This window comes from Camelus bactrianus, chromosome 16, assembly GCF_048773025.1.
Source record: "Camelus bactrianus isolate YW-2024 breed Bactrian camel chromosome 16, ASM4877302v1, whole genome shotgun sequence".
Lineage (NCBI taxonomy): Eukaryota > Metazoa > Chordata > Mammalia > Artiodactyla > Camelidae > Camelus > Camelus bactrianus.
The window spans coordinates 32,961,600-32,981,922 of NC_133554.1; the positions used below are offsets into that span (position 1 = coordinate 32,961,600).

The window sequence follows — 20,323 nt, forward strand, 5'->3', positions numbered from 1 at the left end:
ATGGGAATGCAAAATGGTATAGCCACTTTGGAAGATGGTTTGGTTTCTTACAAAGCTAAATATAGTCTTACCATAAGACCCAGCAATCACATTCCTAATATTCACCCAATTAAGTTGAAAACTTATGTCCACACAAAAACATGCACATGAATGTTTGTAACAGGTTTATTTATACTTGCCAAATCTTGGCTGCAACCAAGATGTCCTTCAGTAGATGACTGGATAAATAAATTGGGATACATACAGACAGTGGACTGCTATTCAGTGCTAAGAAGAAAGGAGCTACCAAAGCCATGAAAAACCATGGGGGAAACTTAAATGCCTATCATTAAGTAAAAGAAGCCAATCTAAAAAGGCTACATACTGTATGATGTTCCATCTATATGACATTCTGGAAAAGGCAACATTATAAAAAGACCAGTGGTTGACAAGGGGTTCAAGAGGAGTCAAGGAAGGATGAATAGGTGAAGCACAGGAGATTTTTAGGGCAGTGAAACTATATTGTATGATATGTTAATGGTTGACACATGGCATTATGTATTTGTCAAAACCTGTAAGACTTTACAACACAAAGAATAAGCCTTAATGTCTGAAAATTTCAAAAAATCATTTAGCAGGTTGGAGGAACCTCAGGAAAGAATGTAGACTGTAACAATATAATCTAACTGTATTACAAATATAGGAATTAACCTCACTGAAGAAATGGAGGAAAAGTGTAACCTGAGTAACATTGGAAATGGGTAGTCTAAAAGACTAAAGTCAATAGGAACTGAATAGTCAATAGCACATGAATACTGGATCCTAGTCAATAAAGTTGTTTCCAATGGGTGTAGGGTTTACCCATTCTTATACTGCTATACATGTATACTCTAATCAAACAATAAATGGAGGGTGAGTGGTGGGAGCCAGGTTTTTCACTGTTGGAGTGAAAAGGAGAGGAGCAAGCAGTGTGAATATTAAGGAGGGGAGCTGAATAGACATTTTTCCAAAGAAGACATAGAGATGGCCAAGAGACACATGAAAAGACATATTTCAACATCATTAATCATGAAGGAAATGCAAGTCAAAACCACAATGATATATCATCTCACACCCATTAGAATAGCTATTATCAAAAAGGCAAGAAATAATAAGTGTTGGAGAAGATGCAGAGAAAAAGGAACACTCATATACTGTTGGTGTGAATGCAAATTGATGTAGCCACTATGGAAAACAGTATGGAGATCTCTCAAAAAAGTAAAAATAGAACTAGTGTATGTTCCAGCTATTCCACTTCTGGATAATTTATCCAAAGAATACAAAATACTAATTCAAAAAGATATATGTACCCCTATGTTTATTGCAGCATTATTTACAATAGCTAAGATATGGAAACAACCTAAGTGCCCATCAACAGATGAATGGATAAAGAAGATATGGCATAAATACCACAATGGAATACCATTCAGCCATAAAAAATGAAATCTTGCTATTTGCAAAAACAATAGATGGACCTTGAGGATATTATGCTAAGTAAAATAAGTCAGATGGAGAAAAACAAATATTGTATGATTTCACTCATATGTGGAATATAAAAAATAAAAAAAACAAATAAACAAACAAAACAAAAAGAAAAACACAGATACAGAGAACAAAGTAGCAGTTACCAGAGGGGAAGGGAGGAAGGTGAAATGGGTAAAAGGGGTCAACTGTACATGACACATAGAAACTAAATATTTGGTAGTGAGCACGTTGTCGTGTATACAGAAGTAGAAACATAATGTACACCTGAAACATATAATGGTATAAACCAATGTTAGTGCAATAAAAAAAGAATAGTAAGGAGAGGAGTCTAAAATGAATTAGAGTTGAAGACATCAGTAAGAATTCATGTTTAACTTTTTATAGACACAGAAGGCTATGTACAGAAATTGCTTATAGATATATGTATATGTGCGGTTACTACGCACACATATATTTCTTTGCTTTGTCAGCTGAGAGAACCTAACAGAAACAACATCCCAGTAATAATGAGTACATTTAGTGGCCATATCTTGGTTTCTAATACCAATCTTCAATAAAAAGGAACCTAGGCTTTTTGGAGAGATGGCTGATTCTAGGACCAGAGCAGGAAATATACACGATGAACCTGGAGCATCTTGTAGTGCCAGAAAGTAAGGAAATGCCCAAAACACTCTCTCTCTCCCCCATACACAACACACAGACGCACACACACAATTGATGGGGCATGTCAAAAGGGGCATAGGAGCCAAGTAAAAGAGTTCCCAATGGCAAAAGCTAGAACAATTTGAGCAACAAAGTTAGGTAATACTGGATTATAACTCAAAGTATAAAATAAGTATTCATTAAAAAATTAATATTCACGAGTCCACAATGATATAAATAAGTAACTGAATAAATTAATACATGGGGGGAGAAAACACAAATATCCAGTGCAGAAGAATTCCAAATAATATATATATCATTATTTTATATATATATAATTTACCATAGGCATAAAGTATACACTTTAACCATCGATGGATCTTTACATATATATATACACACACACACATATATATACATACATACGTACTCCACCCTAAAGAAAAGGGAGCATAACTCCCGATACTTAAGTGTAGGTTGCACACGGAGACTTCCTTCTGAAGAATACAGTATTAAAGGGGGAAATAAAGAGTAATTTGACAGTGGAGAAAGCAAACAAAAACTATAGCAGTCATATGATCAAGGTCAACATCAATAATCATAAATCATGTTGATAATATGTACGCTTGACATGTGATGAGAATGGCACTTTATTTCTGTGATCTTCTTTCTAAAAACCCATAGCCCTAGGCTAATCATAGGAAAAATATCAAATTCTAATATACGGCATTCGACAATATACTTGAGCAGTATTCCTCAAAGCTGTCAAGGTTACCATAAACAAGGAAAATTTGAGAAACAGTCACAGACAAGAGGAGTCCAAGGAACTAAATTAAATGAGGTATCCTGGATAGGATCCTGGAAAAGAAAAATGACGTTGGGTAAAAACTAACGAAAATGAAATAAACTACAGATCTTGGTCCATAACATATCAGTATTCATCACTAATTATAACAAATGTACCAAACTAATATAAAATGTTAATAATGGCAGAAACTGGGGGGAAGGGGAATAGGGGAACTCTGTTCAACTTTTCTGTAAGTCCAAAACTATTCTAAAAAAATTGTCTATTAATTTTTAAAAAGTGGTATATGGTATAATCTAAACATTTTGCACAAAAAAGGAGGAGGGACTGGGTTGAATTCATTCATTAACCCAATCTTCATTGAGTCCTTCCTAAAGGTCAGTCAGGTACTGTGATAAACACCAAAATATTAACAATGGTCACCTTCTTCATACTTTTCTATAATTTCTAAATGTTCTAAAAATGTGTTTTAGAATATGAAAAAATAAGTAAATAAAAATCACCATGCAAGCATAAGGCAGTTTGGAAAGAGAGACTAATTTTTCTCCCTCTTCTTCATTTCACTCAGTGATAGTGGACTGAGCTGGTTCATACATGTGAACATGAAAGGAGGCCACCTAGGCAGACAGAAAATGGGGAATAAAGATCCATCGATGGTTAAAGTGTATACTTTATGCCTATGGTAAATTACATATATATATAAAACATTATATACATATATAAAATTATATATATATAATTTTGAACTTCTACTGTCCTTACTAAACTCTTCTAAGTAAAATATCCTGTGTAATTATACTTGTACATACTAAAATTGCTAAAAGGGAATCAACAGGATACAATTATCCCCCAATGAGGATAATTTGATATTTTTATTATGACTTTTTAAGTTTCATTTCAAATTACTTTTTTGAAGGCTTCATTTCAAAACACTTTAGAGTGTTAATGTTAAGTACTTGTTCCTTCACCTGCAAGTGTCATCTACTCAGGGGAATAAAATGACAGAAAGACAAACTCTTCCATCTGTCTCAACATTTTTAAAAACCTGATCTAAAAATAGTCCCCCAACTCAGTAAATGAACAGATTTATAATGATGAAAACATAAATAAGTCAAAAGCAAGGGCTGAATGAGGGATTATATATCTAGTATTATATATACTGTCCACCTCATGTTATGAAGCCAGCATAACCCTAATGTCAAAACTTGATAAAGATATTAAGGAAATAAAATTACAGATCAACTTACAATACATTTGCCTTTCAATTTAGAAGACGATGCCACTTATAGTGATTATGACCTGAAAGTGGCTGAGCAACCCTGCTCAGAAACACACTACTCACCACTGAACAGGAAAGATATTTCCACCTCCCATATTTAACCAAGATCACCACCCTCTCTGGGTGGGTTTTCTATTAAGCAATCAACCTTGTACAAACAAGAACTCTTCTAATATAAACATCAAGTCCTATCACATCAGGGTGCCTTAGGCTCCTGCAACTGCAAAACGTAGTGTGAAAAACACCACTGAGTAAGAACACTCCTGAGGTGCCTCTGACATCACAGCGCTCACTATATACAATACCTGGTGTTACAGGATCTGCACATAGTTACCATCAGCTGGTGAGTGAGCAATACCACACATGCTGTAAATGTCTTCACACCAAAGAGAAAAGACAAAATCAGAAACATACCAATAAACAATGCCATTTTTTTCTAAATGCCTTTATTCTTCAACAAATATCCAATGCAAACTTATTACTTGCTAAGTACTGAGAAAGTGAACATGACCTAAACTCTATTTTAAGAGTTTACAGTCTAGCAAAAAATACAGACTTAGACCATTAGAATAAATTGTGACAAGCGTTATAATAAGAAAAGTGAGGGGGGCACAGGCCTGTGGTACCTAGTCTAGAGAGGAAAATAAGTCAGAGGAGATCTTTCAGAGAACTGACTTTTCATCTGAAACTCCCATATTAGCAGGTCAAATATGTATGCTGGGGGTGGAGAGGAAGAGGGGGGTTGGTAGAATGAGGAAAAGAATGGTACAAGCCTGGGAATATCATATGCAAAGGTCCTGAGGTGATAGATCTTAGTTTTCAGTTGGAGAAACAAAAAATTTCAACCTGGAGGGCAGAACATAAGATTAGGGGTGAGAGGGACAGTGATGGAAGATTATTCTGGAAGGCAGGCTTGTAGCAATATACAGTATTTTGTACTAAAAGTATTATACAATGATTTTAAGTCCCTTATTTAAAAGGTAAACACAGCTCTGGCAAAGATGCATCTTCCTATTAAAATTCACAGCTTCCCTAAAACATAGATTACCCCAGGCAGTTTACGGTATCTATTCCAGCAAACCAGAGTAGGAAAACAAAACTGAAGGACAAGGGAACAGAGGGTATGTGAAACGCTGTAGACAAGATACGATTATCACACCCTTGGGAGAAACCATTGCATGATCTAATGCCGGCTGAAAAGATTCTGACTTGACAGGATACACCTAAGATCACTAGGTTCTGTGGACTGGTGAAAGTCTCTGACATTCTCCCAAATCTCTGACCTTGTCCATTTATGAGGCTATTCTTGTTTATTTGGAGGAGAATGACATCTTATGGGTCACATTTTTCAAATTACTGAAAGATGCTTCCATCTGTTTTCTAAGTAATGTTCCTAAGATACAGAAAGAAAAAATTTTTAACTCGGTGTTCCTTAACAGTTGCAAATGTTTTTTTTTTGTTGTTGATATATGTTTCTAAAATTCAAAAGTTTGCCTCAATCAACCTTCTATTTGAAGGCTGGATGAATGACCAAATGCTGCTGAAAACAATTTCACCAAGCAAAAGCCAATCAAAATGTTCCTAGAGGGGATATTTTGCAAAAGTATTTGAACTACTAAGGCAGAACTCACAGTTCTGAAAAGAAGGATGCCATAAATTTCTGCCTATACTGGCATTATACATACACAAGAAAATATTTGAGATTTTTGTCTGTGTTCAAAAGGGTTGGCACAGGCTAAAGTGACTCACCAAATTAATTCTATTAAGTGTAACGCTGGGCAGTATTTCAGGCCCTCTCTTTAGTACCAAAAAAAAAAAAAAAAAGTCCCGAAGTACTTGCAAATACTCTAAATGTGTGTGGTTTTCCTGGCTGGGCACAATTACAGAAATATCCATTCTCTTGCTGCTGCTATTACCACTTCACTTCAACAAACTTCTGCTGACTTCTGTCATCACTCCTCACTCCATTTCAGAGCCCCCTCCTCTTATCATAGTACCTACAAGCCTGTTGGAAGCACACCCTCAATAGGAGATGGAGTTGGAGAAAAGGAGACAGGAAAGGAAGAGAGGGACAGGAGAGGAAATTCTGTTCTCCTTTCCCTCTGAGTCTCTCCACCAGCTCTCACCTCCCTCCTAGGTGAGGTCCATTCCCTCTCATTCTGGCCCATTAAATATTCTCTTCCCCAATCCTAGGAACCCCAACCTAGCTCTAACCCCAGCCCTGCCCACCAGAGTCACTCCCCAGGTCACAACATCACCATCAGAGCTTGGAGTTAGGGAACAGGGGATAAAGGGTGTGCTCCCACCAACAAAGAGGAAGCCAGTGGAAGGGGGTGTGGCCCAGGCTTCAGAACAAAAAAAAAGTTTTTGGAGTCTCAAGTTGGAAGATCATTCCCCATCAAAATATTATGTATATAGTATTCTCCTCTAGGTAAAATACTTGCAAAATCATTTTTTAAAAAATACATGTCACACAGTTAAGTTTAAAATCCGGATAAACAAATGCCCTTTACTGGATGAACATGTAAGTTGTTGACAGCTATCAGTTGCTTTATCTGGGAGTTGAGATAAATTTCCAAAATACATACTGAAAAAAATTATATATAGCTTCCAACCGTAATCTATGGGAACCATGGTCCTTTCTTGTCCAGCCTCAGCACCAATGCCCTCAAGAGCTTTATTAGAGAATACGTCATCTTAATTATCCATAAAATAGTTTTTTAAAGTGAGCTGGCCCGGGAATCAACCTTAAAAAATGGCTCTTTTCCCCATAAAGACAATGTTTCTAAAAGAAAATACCTAAGTAAACATTAGAAAACATTCCATCCACTGATTTTAAAAAAGAAATTCTAGGAGTTGGATGCTACTTCAGCTTCATCTCTTAAATTTTCAATGATACCTAGCATTTTTTCTAATTAAAAAGAAAATGTTTAATTTATCTTATAGATGCTTCACTCTGAACAGTTTGAAGGAGTTAAAGCCTTAAAGATGAAACATTACCCCTCCAGGATGGAGGTGGGAGCCTGTATGGGGAAGGGAGGGGTGCAGAAAATGTTGAGATTGTGGAGAAGAGAAGGGGAGGTCAAGGGGAGAAGGGACTCCTCCCAGGGAAACATCTCAGGAGTCCTCTGTCTGGATCAATGGAAGTAGGCAGGGAGTAAAGACCTGCATCATCCTCAGGACTTTCATGAGTAAACCACTAACAGTAAGACTTCCTTTCCAGTAACAGACTATGCCCACCCACTTTGCAGTGCCTAGCAAACTATGCCCGCCAAACCAAAAAAAATCTTCACCTTGAACATAGCAGAAGACCACATTTCATTCTAGATATCCGGGTATTCTACTTATCTGGGTATTTAATTAAATGTCACAACTACTCCTTTAAGTTACATATTGCTGCTTTACAGAAATACCAGCCTGGTTGCTGATCCAAATTCTATAAAGTCTCATTGACAGCTTCTGGCAGAAACAAACAAACAAAAGTAATTCCTGATTCCTTTTCACAGATATACTGAAGGTATCAGACCATCAGGATTTCTGCAGCGACTCTCCTAAATATCTCACTAAAATCAACCCTCTAAAACTTTAGTGTTTAATTTTCCTACTCTAAGAATAAGTCTTTTCTGTGAAGTAGTCTTCACAGAAACCTTGTCTTGCCTATTTTCATACCAATTAAATAAAAGTATCATAACAGGGACAAAACGACTTTTAGTTTGCTTAGAACTTGTTTTAAACCTTGCATTAAATTTTTGATCTAGGGGTAGGGTATAGCTCAGTGGTAGAGTGTGTGCTTGTCATGCAGGAGGTCCTGGGTTCTATCCCCAGTACCTCCACTAAATAAACAGACAGACAGATAGATAAACCTAAATTTTTGATCTGGCAATTAACTGTAATCCTTAAGGCATATATTTTTTGCTCTTTGTTAAGAGGTAAAACTTGTTGGCAAGGCTAAAATCATACCCACCAGCTTTGCTTTGGCTTGAAGGAAGTTGTCAGTACACAATAGAGAAATTGTCAGCATGTTCTGGTTGTGGTTTGCTTCAACTTGCTAATTGTTTCTGCCTCGTGACCCAAGAAATGTGTGGTGTTTATATTTTTAATTCTCCTACCTTCTGTAGGGGAAAAAAAATGACAATACCTACATACTCATGGCACAGAGAAAACAAAAATCAGAAACTAAAGCACAGAGAGTATTTTGGATTAAGTTTTAACTACTGACCAAACTACAAATCTAGGATTAACACATCTGCAATCTTCATTTGAGAGCCTAAGAATCTACCCTAAGGAAATAATTGCATAGGTACCACAAAGATGCACATACAGGTATGTTCTCTACAACACTGTGGAAATATAAAAAATTTGGAAACAATCTAAACATCCATCAATAGGAGAAGAGTTAAATAAATTTGGACACACTGTGCAGCAGTTTAAAAAGAATATATATATTTATATATAAATGAATATATACATAGATTCATATGGAAAAGTATCCAACACTGCTATGTTGAAAAAAATCAAGTAGTCTACTCACTTCTTTTTCTTCTTTTGTATTGAATTATAGTTAATGTACAATATTGTGTTAGTTTCAGGTATATAGCAAAGTGATTCAGTTATATATATAAATTACCACTATATTAACACATGATACTGAATATACTTCCCTGTGCTATACAGTAACTCCTTGTTTATCTATTTTATATATAGTAGTGCATATCTATTAACCCCATATTCCTAATTTACCCCTCCCCCCACACTTTGGTAACCATAAGTTTGTTTTCTATGTCTGTGAGTCTATTTCTGTTTCGTAATAAGCTCATTTGTATTACTTTTTAGATTCCTCATGTAAGTGATACCATGTAATATTTGCCTTTCTCTGTCTGACTTATTTCACTTAGTATGATAATCTCTAGGTCCATCCATGTTGCTGTAAATAGCAGTATTTTATTCTTTCTTTAATGGCTGAGTAATATTCCACTGTGTGTGTGTGTGTGTATACATATATATATATACACTCCACATCTTCATTGATTCATCTGTTGATGGATAACAACTTAGGTTGCTTCCACGTCTTGGCTATTGTAGATAGTGCTACTAGGAATATTAGTGTGCATATATCTTCAAATTAGGGTTTTTGTCTTTTCCTGATACACACCCAGGAGTGGGATTGCTGGATCATATGGTAAATCTATTTTCAGTTTTTAAGGAACCTCCATACCATTTTCCATAGTGACTGCACCAATTTACATTCCCACTAAAAGTGTAGGAGGGTTCCCTTTTCTCCACACCCTCTTCACCATTTATTATTTGTAGACTTTTTTATAATGGCCATTCTGACTGGTGTAAGGTGATACAGCATTGTAGTTTTGATTTACATTTCTCTAATAATTGAGCATCTTTTCATGTGACTGTTGGCCATCTGTAAGTCTTCTTTGGGAAATATATAGTTAGGTCTTCTGCCCATTTTCTAATTGGGTTGTTTGTTTTTTTGATATTGAGTTATATGAGCTGTTTGTATATTTTGGAAATCAAGCCCTTGTCAGTTGCATCGTTTGCAAATTTTTCTCCCAGTCTGTAGGCTGTCTTTTCCTTTTGTTTATGGTTTCCTTTGATGTGCAAAAGCTTATATTTGATTAGGTCCTATTTGTTTATTTTTGCTTATTTCTTTTGTCTTGGGAGACTTACCTAAGAAATTATTGCTACAATTTATGTCCAAGAATATTTTGCCTATGTTCTCTTCTAGGAGTTTTATGGTATCACGTCTTATATTTAAGTCTTTAAGCCATTTTGAGTTTACTTTTGTGTATGGTGTGAGGGAGTATTCTAACTTCACTGATTTACATGTGACAGTCCAGCTTTCCCAACACCACTTGCTGAAGAGACTGTCTTTTCTCCATTGTATATTTTTGCCTCCTTTGTCGAAGATTAATTGTAGATGTGTGGATTTATTTCTGGGTTCTTTATGCTTTTCCATTGATCTATATGTCTGTTTTTGTGCCAATACCACGCTGTTCTAATTACTGTAGCTTTATAGTATTGTCTGAAGTCTGGGAGGGTTATGCCTCCAGCATTGTTCTTTACCCTCTGGATTGCTTTGGCAATCCTGGGCTTTTGTGGTTCAAAATAAGTTTTAGGATTATTTGTTCTGGTACTGTGAAAAATGTCACAGGTAATTTGATAGAGATCACATTAAATCTGTAGATTGCTCTGGTAGTATGGCTATTTTAATAAAGTTAATTTTTTTCAATCAAAGAGCATGGGTTATCTTTCCATTTCTTTGAATTATCTTTAATTTCCCTTATCAATGTTTTATAGTTCTCAGCATATAGGTCCTTCACCTCCTTGGCTAGGTTTATTCCTAGGTATTTTATTTTATTTTTTGATATGACGTTAAATGGAATTTTTTTTTTTACTTTCTCTTTCTGATAGTTCACTGTTAGTGTAAAGAAATAAAACAGATTTCTGTATATTAATCTTATATCCTGCTACCTTACTGAATTCATTTATTAGTTCTAATAGTTTTTGTGTGGAGTCGCTAGAGTTTTTTTTATAGAATATCATGTCATCTGCATATATGACAATTTTACCTCTTCCCTTCCAATTGGGATACCTTTTGTTTCTTTTTCTTGTCTGATTGCTGTGGCTAAATCAATTAGTCTGTATGCTTCTATGTTGTGCAAATATTCTACAATAAAAATATACTTACCAAAATGTCTAAAAATAAAAAGACCACAATATCAAGTGTTGGTGAGGATATGGGGCAATTGGAATTCTCATATAGTTGGTGGGAGTGTAAAATAGGTACAATCACTTTGGGAAACTGGAGTTTCTAATAAAATTAAATATATTCATACCCTATGACCTAGCAATTCTACTTCTAGATATTTATCCAGGAGAAATGAGTGTTTATGTTCACAAAACAAGTTACACAAGAATGCTCATTAACAGGTATATTCCTAATAACCCAAAACTGAACAACTCAATGTTCATCAGAAGAATGGATAAACAAACTGTGGAATATTCACACAATGGAATAGTACTTAGCAAAAGGATAAAATAAAACTGATACACAGAACAACATGCAGAAATCTCAAAAACAGCATGTTGAGGACAGACACAAAAGAGATCATAATGATTTATGAAGTTCCAGAACTGGAAAGGAAACTTTTTTAGGGAGATAGAAATGTTTATGTCTTGATCTGGGTTGTAGTCACACAGGTATATAAATATATTAAAGTCATCCAGTTGTAACACTTAAGATTAGTGCATTTATGCATGTAAATCATACCTTAATAAAGTACTAGGAAGGAAGAAAGAAAGGAGGGGAAGGAGGGATCAGTGGATGAAGAGGCTCACAGCGTTATCAAAAAGGAAATTTTATTTTAGAGGTAGAATGATTTTTAAGGATGTTTATTATAGCACAGTTAAGAGATATTTTCTGTAGCTATCTAAGTATCACAGCATACTTCTCATACTTGATATATAATATACAGTACCTTAGTTAATTCCAACTCAACTACAATATTGGTTTAAGTATGTATCAATATGTGCCATTGGATACATTTTAGTGAAGCTCCTATTAAGTGAATAAAAATTTTATTCCCCTATAATATATAACTAATATTAGAATGTCAACAATGTTAGGAGGAGACCCTAGATGAGAATTTAAGTAATTCATAAATGATTTTATCAAAGCCATAAGCCTTCAGGAAAGCTTGCTCTCTGGATGCTAGGACCACTCTGTTTCTGAGCCCACATCTGTCCTATCTTCCATGTAAAAGCTGGATAGTAAAATTAAGCAGTGGAACTCAAAGACTCCAAACCTGAAAAGCCATCTGTTATAATCACCTAACCTATAAGGCAGCACTGACAAACCGGAAAAGCAAGCAATGAACTTGGAAACACAGGAGAAATAAATATGAATAAATGTAGCAGAAATTATAGGATTTCTGTACGGTGTAATGGTTTATAACGTGAAAAAATTAGATCTATGATAGGTATGTCAATATGTTAAGATTCTCAGATGATGGTAAAACTTGAACTTACTTTTCCTGTATTTAAAATGATTAAAAATTTTTTAAGTATTACATTTACGTAATGAGGTAAAAATATTATAATCTGGCCCTTGGCACCAGAATTCCTCTTAGGAAGAGAACTACATTGTTTGGGAAAGTAACTTGTTTCTCTGTGTGTGGGTGTTGGTGGGAACCTAAATCACTAGACAGCTAAACTGCCTTTCCATGTAACAAAGGAAAAAAATTTTTTTTGGTTTTGTTTTGCTCCAAATAGGATAAAGGGAGAAGGAGCCACTGAGAAGGCATAAGGCTGGGAACTACATTAGGTGAAAGGCCAGAGGGCACCGTCTGATGACTGGAGTGGCAGAAGGGAGTTTAGGAATAGAAATGCCTAATACTCAATTTGAAATCGTTTGCATTACTGAAATGGAAACCCCTCCTCCCTCTCCCTGCACCCTCTGAATCTCCAGTGAAGTCATCTACATTCACAGGGGCTTCATGTAGGTAGGCTTTTGTAGAACTTGAAGACAAGAATATGTTAAGGCCATGGTTTCTGAACTGTGGCACTACCAACATTTTGGGCTGGATAATTCTTTGTTGCAGGGGCTGTCCTATGCATTGTAGGAAACTGAGGCTCATCCCTGGCTTCTACCTACTAGGTGCCAATAGCACCCTCCCCTGTTGTGACAAAAGAAAATGTCTCCAAGTGTTGCCAAATGTTCCCTGAAGGACAAAATTATCCCATTTGGGAATCACTAGTTTAGGCTTACAGACAGCATGCATGGAAGCAGGAGACCCTGAAGGAAAGGTGACCCTCCAAATGCATGGCCCTTGAGAATTACCCAGATCTTGAGGAGATGTTTGAACTTCCAAATATGGGGAGTAGATCTTGCCTAGAGTTCAAAAGGTCTGGGCAGCCCATCTAACATCTATAGGCTATACCCACAATGAAACTAAAATATATCTACCAATTAAAAAAAAAAATTCTGTTTGTTGAAACAGAAAGAGAAAAGGGGGAAATTAAGCCTTTACTTTTTTTTTTCAACTGAAAAGTAACGCAAAAATACTATTTTACACAAACACACACAAATACAAAGCATTCTGTAACAAGGTAAGGAACACGTGTCTTTCCTAAGTTAGTGAAGTTAGTGACGCTAACTTCCTCTATCCTTCCTCCATGAAGTTTTTCATAGACATGACGACTGGCCTCTGAACTAAAGAGAGAAGAAAACGGAGAAGATCCTAAAAGAAACCATACAAACCTCCCCTAATTTAGAGTAGCAAGGATGAACCACCAACCCAAGAAAAAGGCCATGTCTAGGTGTTTTCCTGGGGCAGGCAACTGCAAAGAGAGATCAACAGGACTTTCTCAAAGAAAAAAATTTTTTTTAATTTTATTTACCAAACAGATGGTGTGTAATACATTCCAGATATTATTCTAAGTTCTTTTCAAATAGTCATCCCTTTATTCGTCATATAAATTCTATGAGATGGCTACTATAATTATCGCTATTTTACAGCTGAGAAAACTAAGACCCAAAGTCGAACAGGTAGTAAGAAAGTGGCAGAGTCAGGATTTGATTTTAAGTAATCTTAACACAAAGAAAATATACAGGGTCTATAAGAAAACATTAAAGTTCAAAAAAATTTTTTTCTTGAAGAACTAGAGAAAATATCTCTTTCTGAAGTAGATTTATTATTAAAGAATAGAAATGTTTAGAAAATTTCTAATCATATTTTCAATATCCAAAAAGGCATTATGTCTATAAGCCCAGATTTACAGATATAATGAAAATAAAACAATGAGTGATGAGGAAATACATGGAAATTTTAAAAAAATAAATAAATGCTTAATTTAAAACCATAATGAAGTCAGTGACAGATGAGTCAATAAAAGAGATGAAACACAGGGAGTAGATCAGGAGCCCAATATTTATAACATAAACCTCAGTATGACAGAATAAAACAGATGGAGTAGAAGCAATGACAATAGAAAAAAATGTTCCCAAGTTAAAGATCTGAGTTTATAATCAAAAGAGTTCACTATATACCAGGCAAAATTATTAAAAAGTCTAAAACCTTAAAATTATCCAGTGACATTTTTGAGAGCAAAGAAAAATATCCTATGAACATGCAGTCAGGCAATAGGAGGAATGGGTTATAAAAATATACATATCTGGCTGGCATCAGACTTCTCCTCCACAAAATTGAAGACCAGAAGATAATGGTAGAACTTCTACAGGTTGAGTTGGGAGGAAGGGGAAGGAAGGGGAAGAGTATGACCCTCGAACCTCATGGCCACAGCTAAGTTTATATGAAACTAGACAGACACACACTCAAACTTGTAGGGGTTCAGTAAGTGTAGTATCAAAGTACCCTTCCTCAGAAATTCAGCATTATATTCTCGAACATCATCTATTAGGGCTTTATGCACTGTTCCCTACAGTAGCCACTGTGGCTACTGAGCAGCTGAAATATAGTTAGTGCAACTGAGGAACTGGTTTGTTCCATTTTATCTAATTTTAGTGAATTTAAATTTAAATAGCCACATGTGGCTAGTGGCTACTGTTTTAGCACAGTCTAAATATTGAAGAGATAAAGAGTTCAAGAATAAAAAAGCCATGGTACAAAAAGTAAGCAATAAACAAGTTATAAAGGAAAATTATTATCATAGCTATGGTTTTAAAGTAGTATGCAAATATCAAAAAATAATTCTTATAATCTAATATATATAATTAAAACATTAATAATTGTCTGAGTCTAAAATCTCAGATTATATCAGCAATTTCACTTTTCACACTAGAGGAAAGAGTCAGAAGACACCGTTTCAGTCTCAATGTTGCTAATCAAAGGGACTTTTTTTTTTTTTAAGCTATAAGGGTAAAACTACCAGTGGAATAAAACCAGGATGTATAACTTAAAGACACTCAAAAGAAAAAAGAAACTTAGTGATCTAAGAAAATGCTCAGGAGACCATAGCAACACCATAACTCAAGACTGTAAGTGGAAAAATAAGTATACAAAACTATATATACAATATGCCCCAACTTTTAAAGTATGTACAAATAATAATAACTGAAAGAAATACATAGAAATTTAACAACTGTTGACTATGGGTGACTATACATCATTGTGTTTTCTAAATTTTCTACAATGAGCATTATTGCTTTTATAATAAAAATTTTGACAAAAAAAAAAAAAAGAAATAGAAGTATAGTCATAGTTCTTCCAGAATTCAACTGAACAGTAACCTCACCTATCTAACAGGTAACCCAGCATCAAACATCAAGCAAAAAAGATTCTGAGCAGCCACAGTGCATGTCACAAAGTAAAGGCCTAAAGGTTTGGGTACTATGTTTATCACAAGAGCCCTTCATACCTTCTTTTACGCATCTTAATTCCAACAAACTTGTTTATCTGATGTCCCAATAGCACTGGGGGTACAAATACACTGAAATGAGGGCAAAGTCACAGGCCTGGCCTAACAGTAGGGGGAAAAAAGACAAAAACTAAAATATAAAACAGACATAAACATTCACAAATCAGTCCAGGGGCAGTTATGGCAGAAACATCCATAAACAACTCAATATATTTCCTTAAAGTATGATAACTGATATTCACTATAACAACTCTTAGTTAAAGTGTTCAAGTGAGGTCCCTTTGAACAAAGACCGGTTGGTTGAGGAAGGGTGAAAAGTTCCTAATACATTTGAGAAAAAAAAGAAAAAGGTCACAAATGTTTATAATAAAAAGTTAGAATGCTTAAAGAGAATATCCTCAGCTATCCAGAGCAACTCACGCCTACAAGTTCCACGGAGTTGGAGTTTTACTATATTGAAAAGGATTTTATGGTTGGCTACATCGACCAATACAAATCTGGAAAACAATCTAGAAGGAAATGATTAATGACTGCTGCTTTCCAAGGAAGTTTAAAAATAAGTAAGCATAGGCATATCAGAATCAGTGTTAATGCAGCAATTGCTACTAAACGCAGCTAAATTGTGGATGTTATTTTGGCTTTAATCCATATTCTGTGCAGGATTTAGGTCCCTTGTAGATAGTTGGGACCCATTAGCTATTAGAGTAAAGTTAGTACCCCATTCCATCACACAGGACACATTGTGAACTGAAGAAATATTTAGCCTGCTTCCATCACACTTGCCTCATGTGCTTCTGACTTCAAAAGTGGGGCTAGAAAGACAAGGAAGAAACTGATTATGTTTGTATCTGTGAAACACAGATTATGCAAACTGCCAGCACTCCATTGTTTTTGTTTTCAGAGTCATTATCACAAAACAAAACCAAAAAGATAACTTCCACAACTGAAGCCTGATTATTTGAAAACAGACCTGAATATTTCCTCCTCTTTCAATAAGGCAGTAAATGCCCTTCATTTTACTTATCTATAAGGTATTTATTGGCTGATATGGACTAGTTACTATTTCTATATGAGAGCTTGACAGTCTATCTGAGGAAGCTGTTTCCTGAGTTACTCTAGAAACCTGTCATTGCCTTAACATTTGCCCCAAATCCAAGAAAGCGTTTAAAAAAAAAATCCCCACCTTCCACACATCACCAGGGCTAACAGGAGAAAAACATAATCACAACCCTAAATTCATGGCCCTTTCAAACTCTGACCTCTCCAAGCATTTATTTGTCTTTTGTTCCTTTTCCTTTTAAACAATCTCACTGGTTGCCTTTTCCTGATTACAAAAGTAATACATGGTCATCATCACAGCTTGAACAACACAAAGATACATGAAATAAAATTAATAATCTCTCTCCCACCCTTTCACTCCCCTCCAAGGAAACCAGTGTTAAGAGCTTAGAGTATATTCTTTCTTACTCTTTCCGAGGCTTACACAAACATATATAATATATGGGTTTTTGGAGGATTTTGTTATTGTTTTCAAACAAAAACAGGATATTATATATACTATTGTGCACCTTGCTTTTCAGCTTTAAAAATACGCTATGGACACTTTTCAAGCCAATATATACAGATCCACCACAACCTTTTTAATGGCTGCAAAATATTCCATAAGATGGGTAATTTACTCATACCACTGCCCCACTTTTCCCAACTCATGGACATTTAGCACAGATCTTTGTATATATATCTCATGTCTTCTAATTTCAGTAACACAGTTTCCTAGAAGTGGAGTTTCCTGGTCAAATGAAACATTTTCAAATGTTTAAAATTTTATCCTTAAACAAAATTAATTTTAGACCTTCAGAATGTCTGCTCCCTTCTTCATTATGCAAAATTTGGTATAAACTTTTCACAGCGCTTTGCATATTTTATTTTTTAAAGCACACACATTATGTCAAAAAACGCCCCTGTCATTTATGCTTATGTAGTTATAAATAAATAAATGCTTAAGTTATGGCTGTGATGGCCAGCGTTAAATCACTGTGCAAACGTTTATGCCTTGGTTTATGAAAGTAGTAATTCATTGTGGAAACTCCACCCCCACGGCCTGTGGCAGCACTAAAGTGGCAGATCTCTCACCCTGTGACTCCCTCCACTGCTTGACGATATAGAGATCAAGACCTATATATTTTCTCATTGTCAAAAGTTACCCTTAAAAAGTGTGTGTGTGTGTGGGGGGGACAAACAGCAACAGATGATAAATTGATAGTCATTATGGGTTTCTAATATCTACAAATTATTTGTAGTACAATGAATAATTCTGCTGGTCAACACCAGAGAATGTGTTCCATAATAAACAAAACCTACAACCAATATGTTGCTATGATTACATGAACCTTTCAAAAGCACATTCTTCAAACATTTTTCAATAGAATTATTAGTTGAATCCCACTTTCACAATTTTTTTCTCTACTTCAGATGCAGACTCTAATTGCAAACTTAAAAAAAAAAAGCCTTAAAGAAATACATTAACCAATGAAGCTCCTTAAAATGTAATCTCAGACTCCTCTGTACATTCTAAAGACCTGAGTACCAACGAACAGAGATTGTTAAGACACAGCAAGTTTGATACAGAAGTATGTGACATGCAATTAATCTCCATTCATACCCTGCTCTACTTGTCAGCAAACAAAGGTTCTGCTTTAGGAGGAGATCTGAAGACTTCAATTAAAAACAGTCAGCTAACAAGAAAATAATCTAAGCTAAAGGAAGGTGGCAGGTGCAGAAATGAGTTGTTTACCAAAGTGTCAGTTTTAAACAATAAAGAACTGCACATCAAAAATGCTGAAGAAGTGGATTTCATTGCAAGCCTCTGAAAATGAAAAGGAATTTTCTACCAAGGCTACACACAAAACGGAAATACAGTTTAACGAATTTGTAAAATAGGTTTCCTCTCAACAAATGACAGATACCAACAAAAGGAATCAGTTTATACCTCTAACTGCAAGGGGAAAATGAAACTTTTTGCCACAGTTCCTTTTCTCCTAGAAACCACTTAGAGCCTCTCTTTACACTTCAAATTATTGAACCAACAGCAGAGGGGAAAGGCTGGGTTGCTGCTTCTTAGAAACCCAGATGATGCTCTTTTACCCTGCAAATACTTTTCTGTTCTGAAAGTTTAGATTCACTCAGGTCATATGTAAAATGGGTTTTGGAAACTTCACCTCAGAAGAAATACCTAGTTGACAGCTTTTACATAGAAGCAACCCAGAATGGAAACAGTCCTACAAACAGAGACCAAATGGACTTGCCAAATATTTGATTATGAAGCATTTATACCACGATAACAAGGTAATGGAGATATAAAACCAATTAAATTGAGAGAAACTGGAAAAAAAATTACTGCTTGCCAAAAATATGACCTGCCCAAAGCAGGCCATCTGTTAAATATGTGTCAAAACTGTCACATGGATGCCAAAAGGCTTAATTCTGAGCAGTTTCCTCCTGGGACCCTTATGCAAGCACAGATTCCAGGTCCCCATCCTTCCAGAAAGGTCAGTTACAGGAAAAGCAAGTTACTCTCAGCAGAAAAAGTGTGAGTGGAGCAGATGACACTGCCCATTAGCAAAACGTGTCTCTCGAGTGTTACAGAAGAGAGTGTTGAGTGTTGGTGAGTACGGCTTTAACTCTTACAAGAACTGCGAGGGCACTACAGTTTGAGGGTGAACACACAGCAGTGGGGCGCTTCTGGAAAGGGAAGGGATGTAACACTGGGATCAGCCCGCCCCGGGTGCACGAGTGGCCCCGGTGAGTCCGCAGGCGGGTGAAGCGGGCCTGGGGTCTGGGTGCTGAGTCCACGCCCAGGCCTTGGCTGGCGGGAGCCCGGGAGCCCTTACTGCCCCTCGAGGTCCGGGATGGCTAAGCAGGAAGGTCCAGGTCCCCTCGTGAGCGGGACAGACGGAGTCAGGGCTGGGGAGAGACGGGCGCGAAACCCACGGACGCGAGGCGTCCCAAGGAGACAGGCACAGGGCGAAGGCCAGCACGGAGGCCAGGCGACCAAGAACCTGGCCCGAACTTGCTCAGAAGCCTGGAGGTTACGTGGGAAGTGAAGGCGCCCTGAGGAAAAAGAAAACGTGGGAAATGAGGAGAGTGAGAGGGACCCTGAGCCGGAGGATGAAACGCTGGCTCTCCAGAGTCAGGGCTCCGGCAGCCTCAAGGTTCTAGAAGGTGGCGGGCGAGGGAGCTGACGGGGAAGGCCGGCCTTGGGAGCCGCTGGCGTCTCGGCTGCTGCCGGCTCGGCACGTGCGACTCCCGGCGGGGTCGGCGGCGCCCGGGCCGGCGGGGCGTTACCTTCCAGGAGCCAACGGATCTCCTCGGGGAGGGCGGCGGCGGCCTGCATGTGGCGGGCGGCGGGCGGCGGGCGGCCGGCGGCCGGGCGGGCGGCGGGCGAGGGCTGGGCGGGCGGGCGGGCTGCGGCGGCACCTGGCCCTCTGCTGCCGGCGCCGCGGGCCGAGCCGCAGGGCGGGGTGCGCTCAGGAAGCGGCGCGCGGCGGGCGGGGCGCCCGGAGGCAGCGACACCTGTGCGCGGGGCACGCGGCCCTTACGCCTGCGCCCGAGGGAGGAGGCGGCCGTCCCGCGCCTGCCCCCACCCCCCAGGACCCCCCCCCGGCCAAAACCAAGAGGCGACCCCACCCAAGGCAGCCTGCTCC

General features: G+C 37.3%; 1 protein-coding gene across 1 annotated transcript in view; it reads right to left on the reverse strand.

Moving 5' to 3' along the window:
* The window catches only part of SKAP1 (src kinase associated phosphoprotein 1), a 255,383-nt gene extending 235,289 nt beyond the window's left edge, over positions 1-20,094 (reverse strand). Inside the window, exon 1 of the mRNA XM_074342968.1 lies at positions 19,965-20,094. Coding sequence (XP_074199069.1) covers positions 19,965-20,013 — 49 coding nt within the window. The 5' untranslated portion in view covers positions 20,014-20,094. The remainder of the gene's footprint in view (positions 1-19,964) is intronic.
* Between the last annotated feature and the right edge of the window lie 229 nt (positions 20,095-20,323).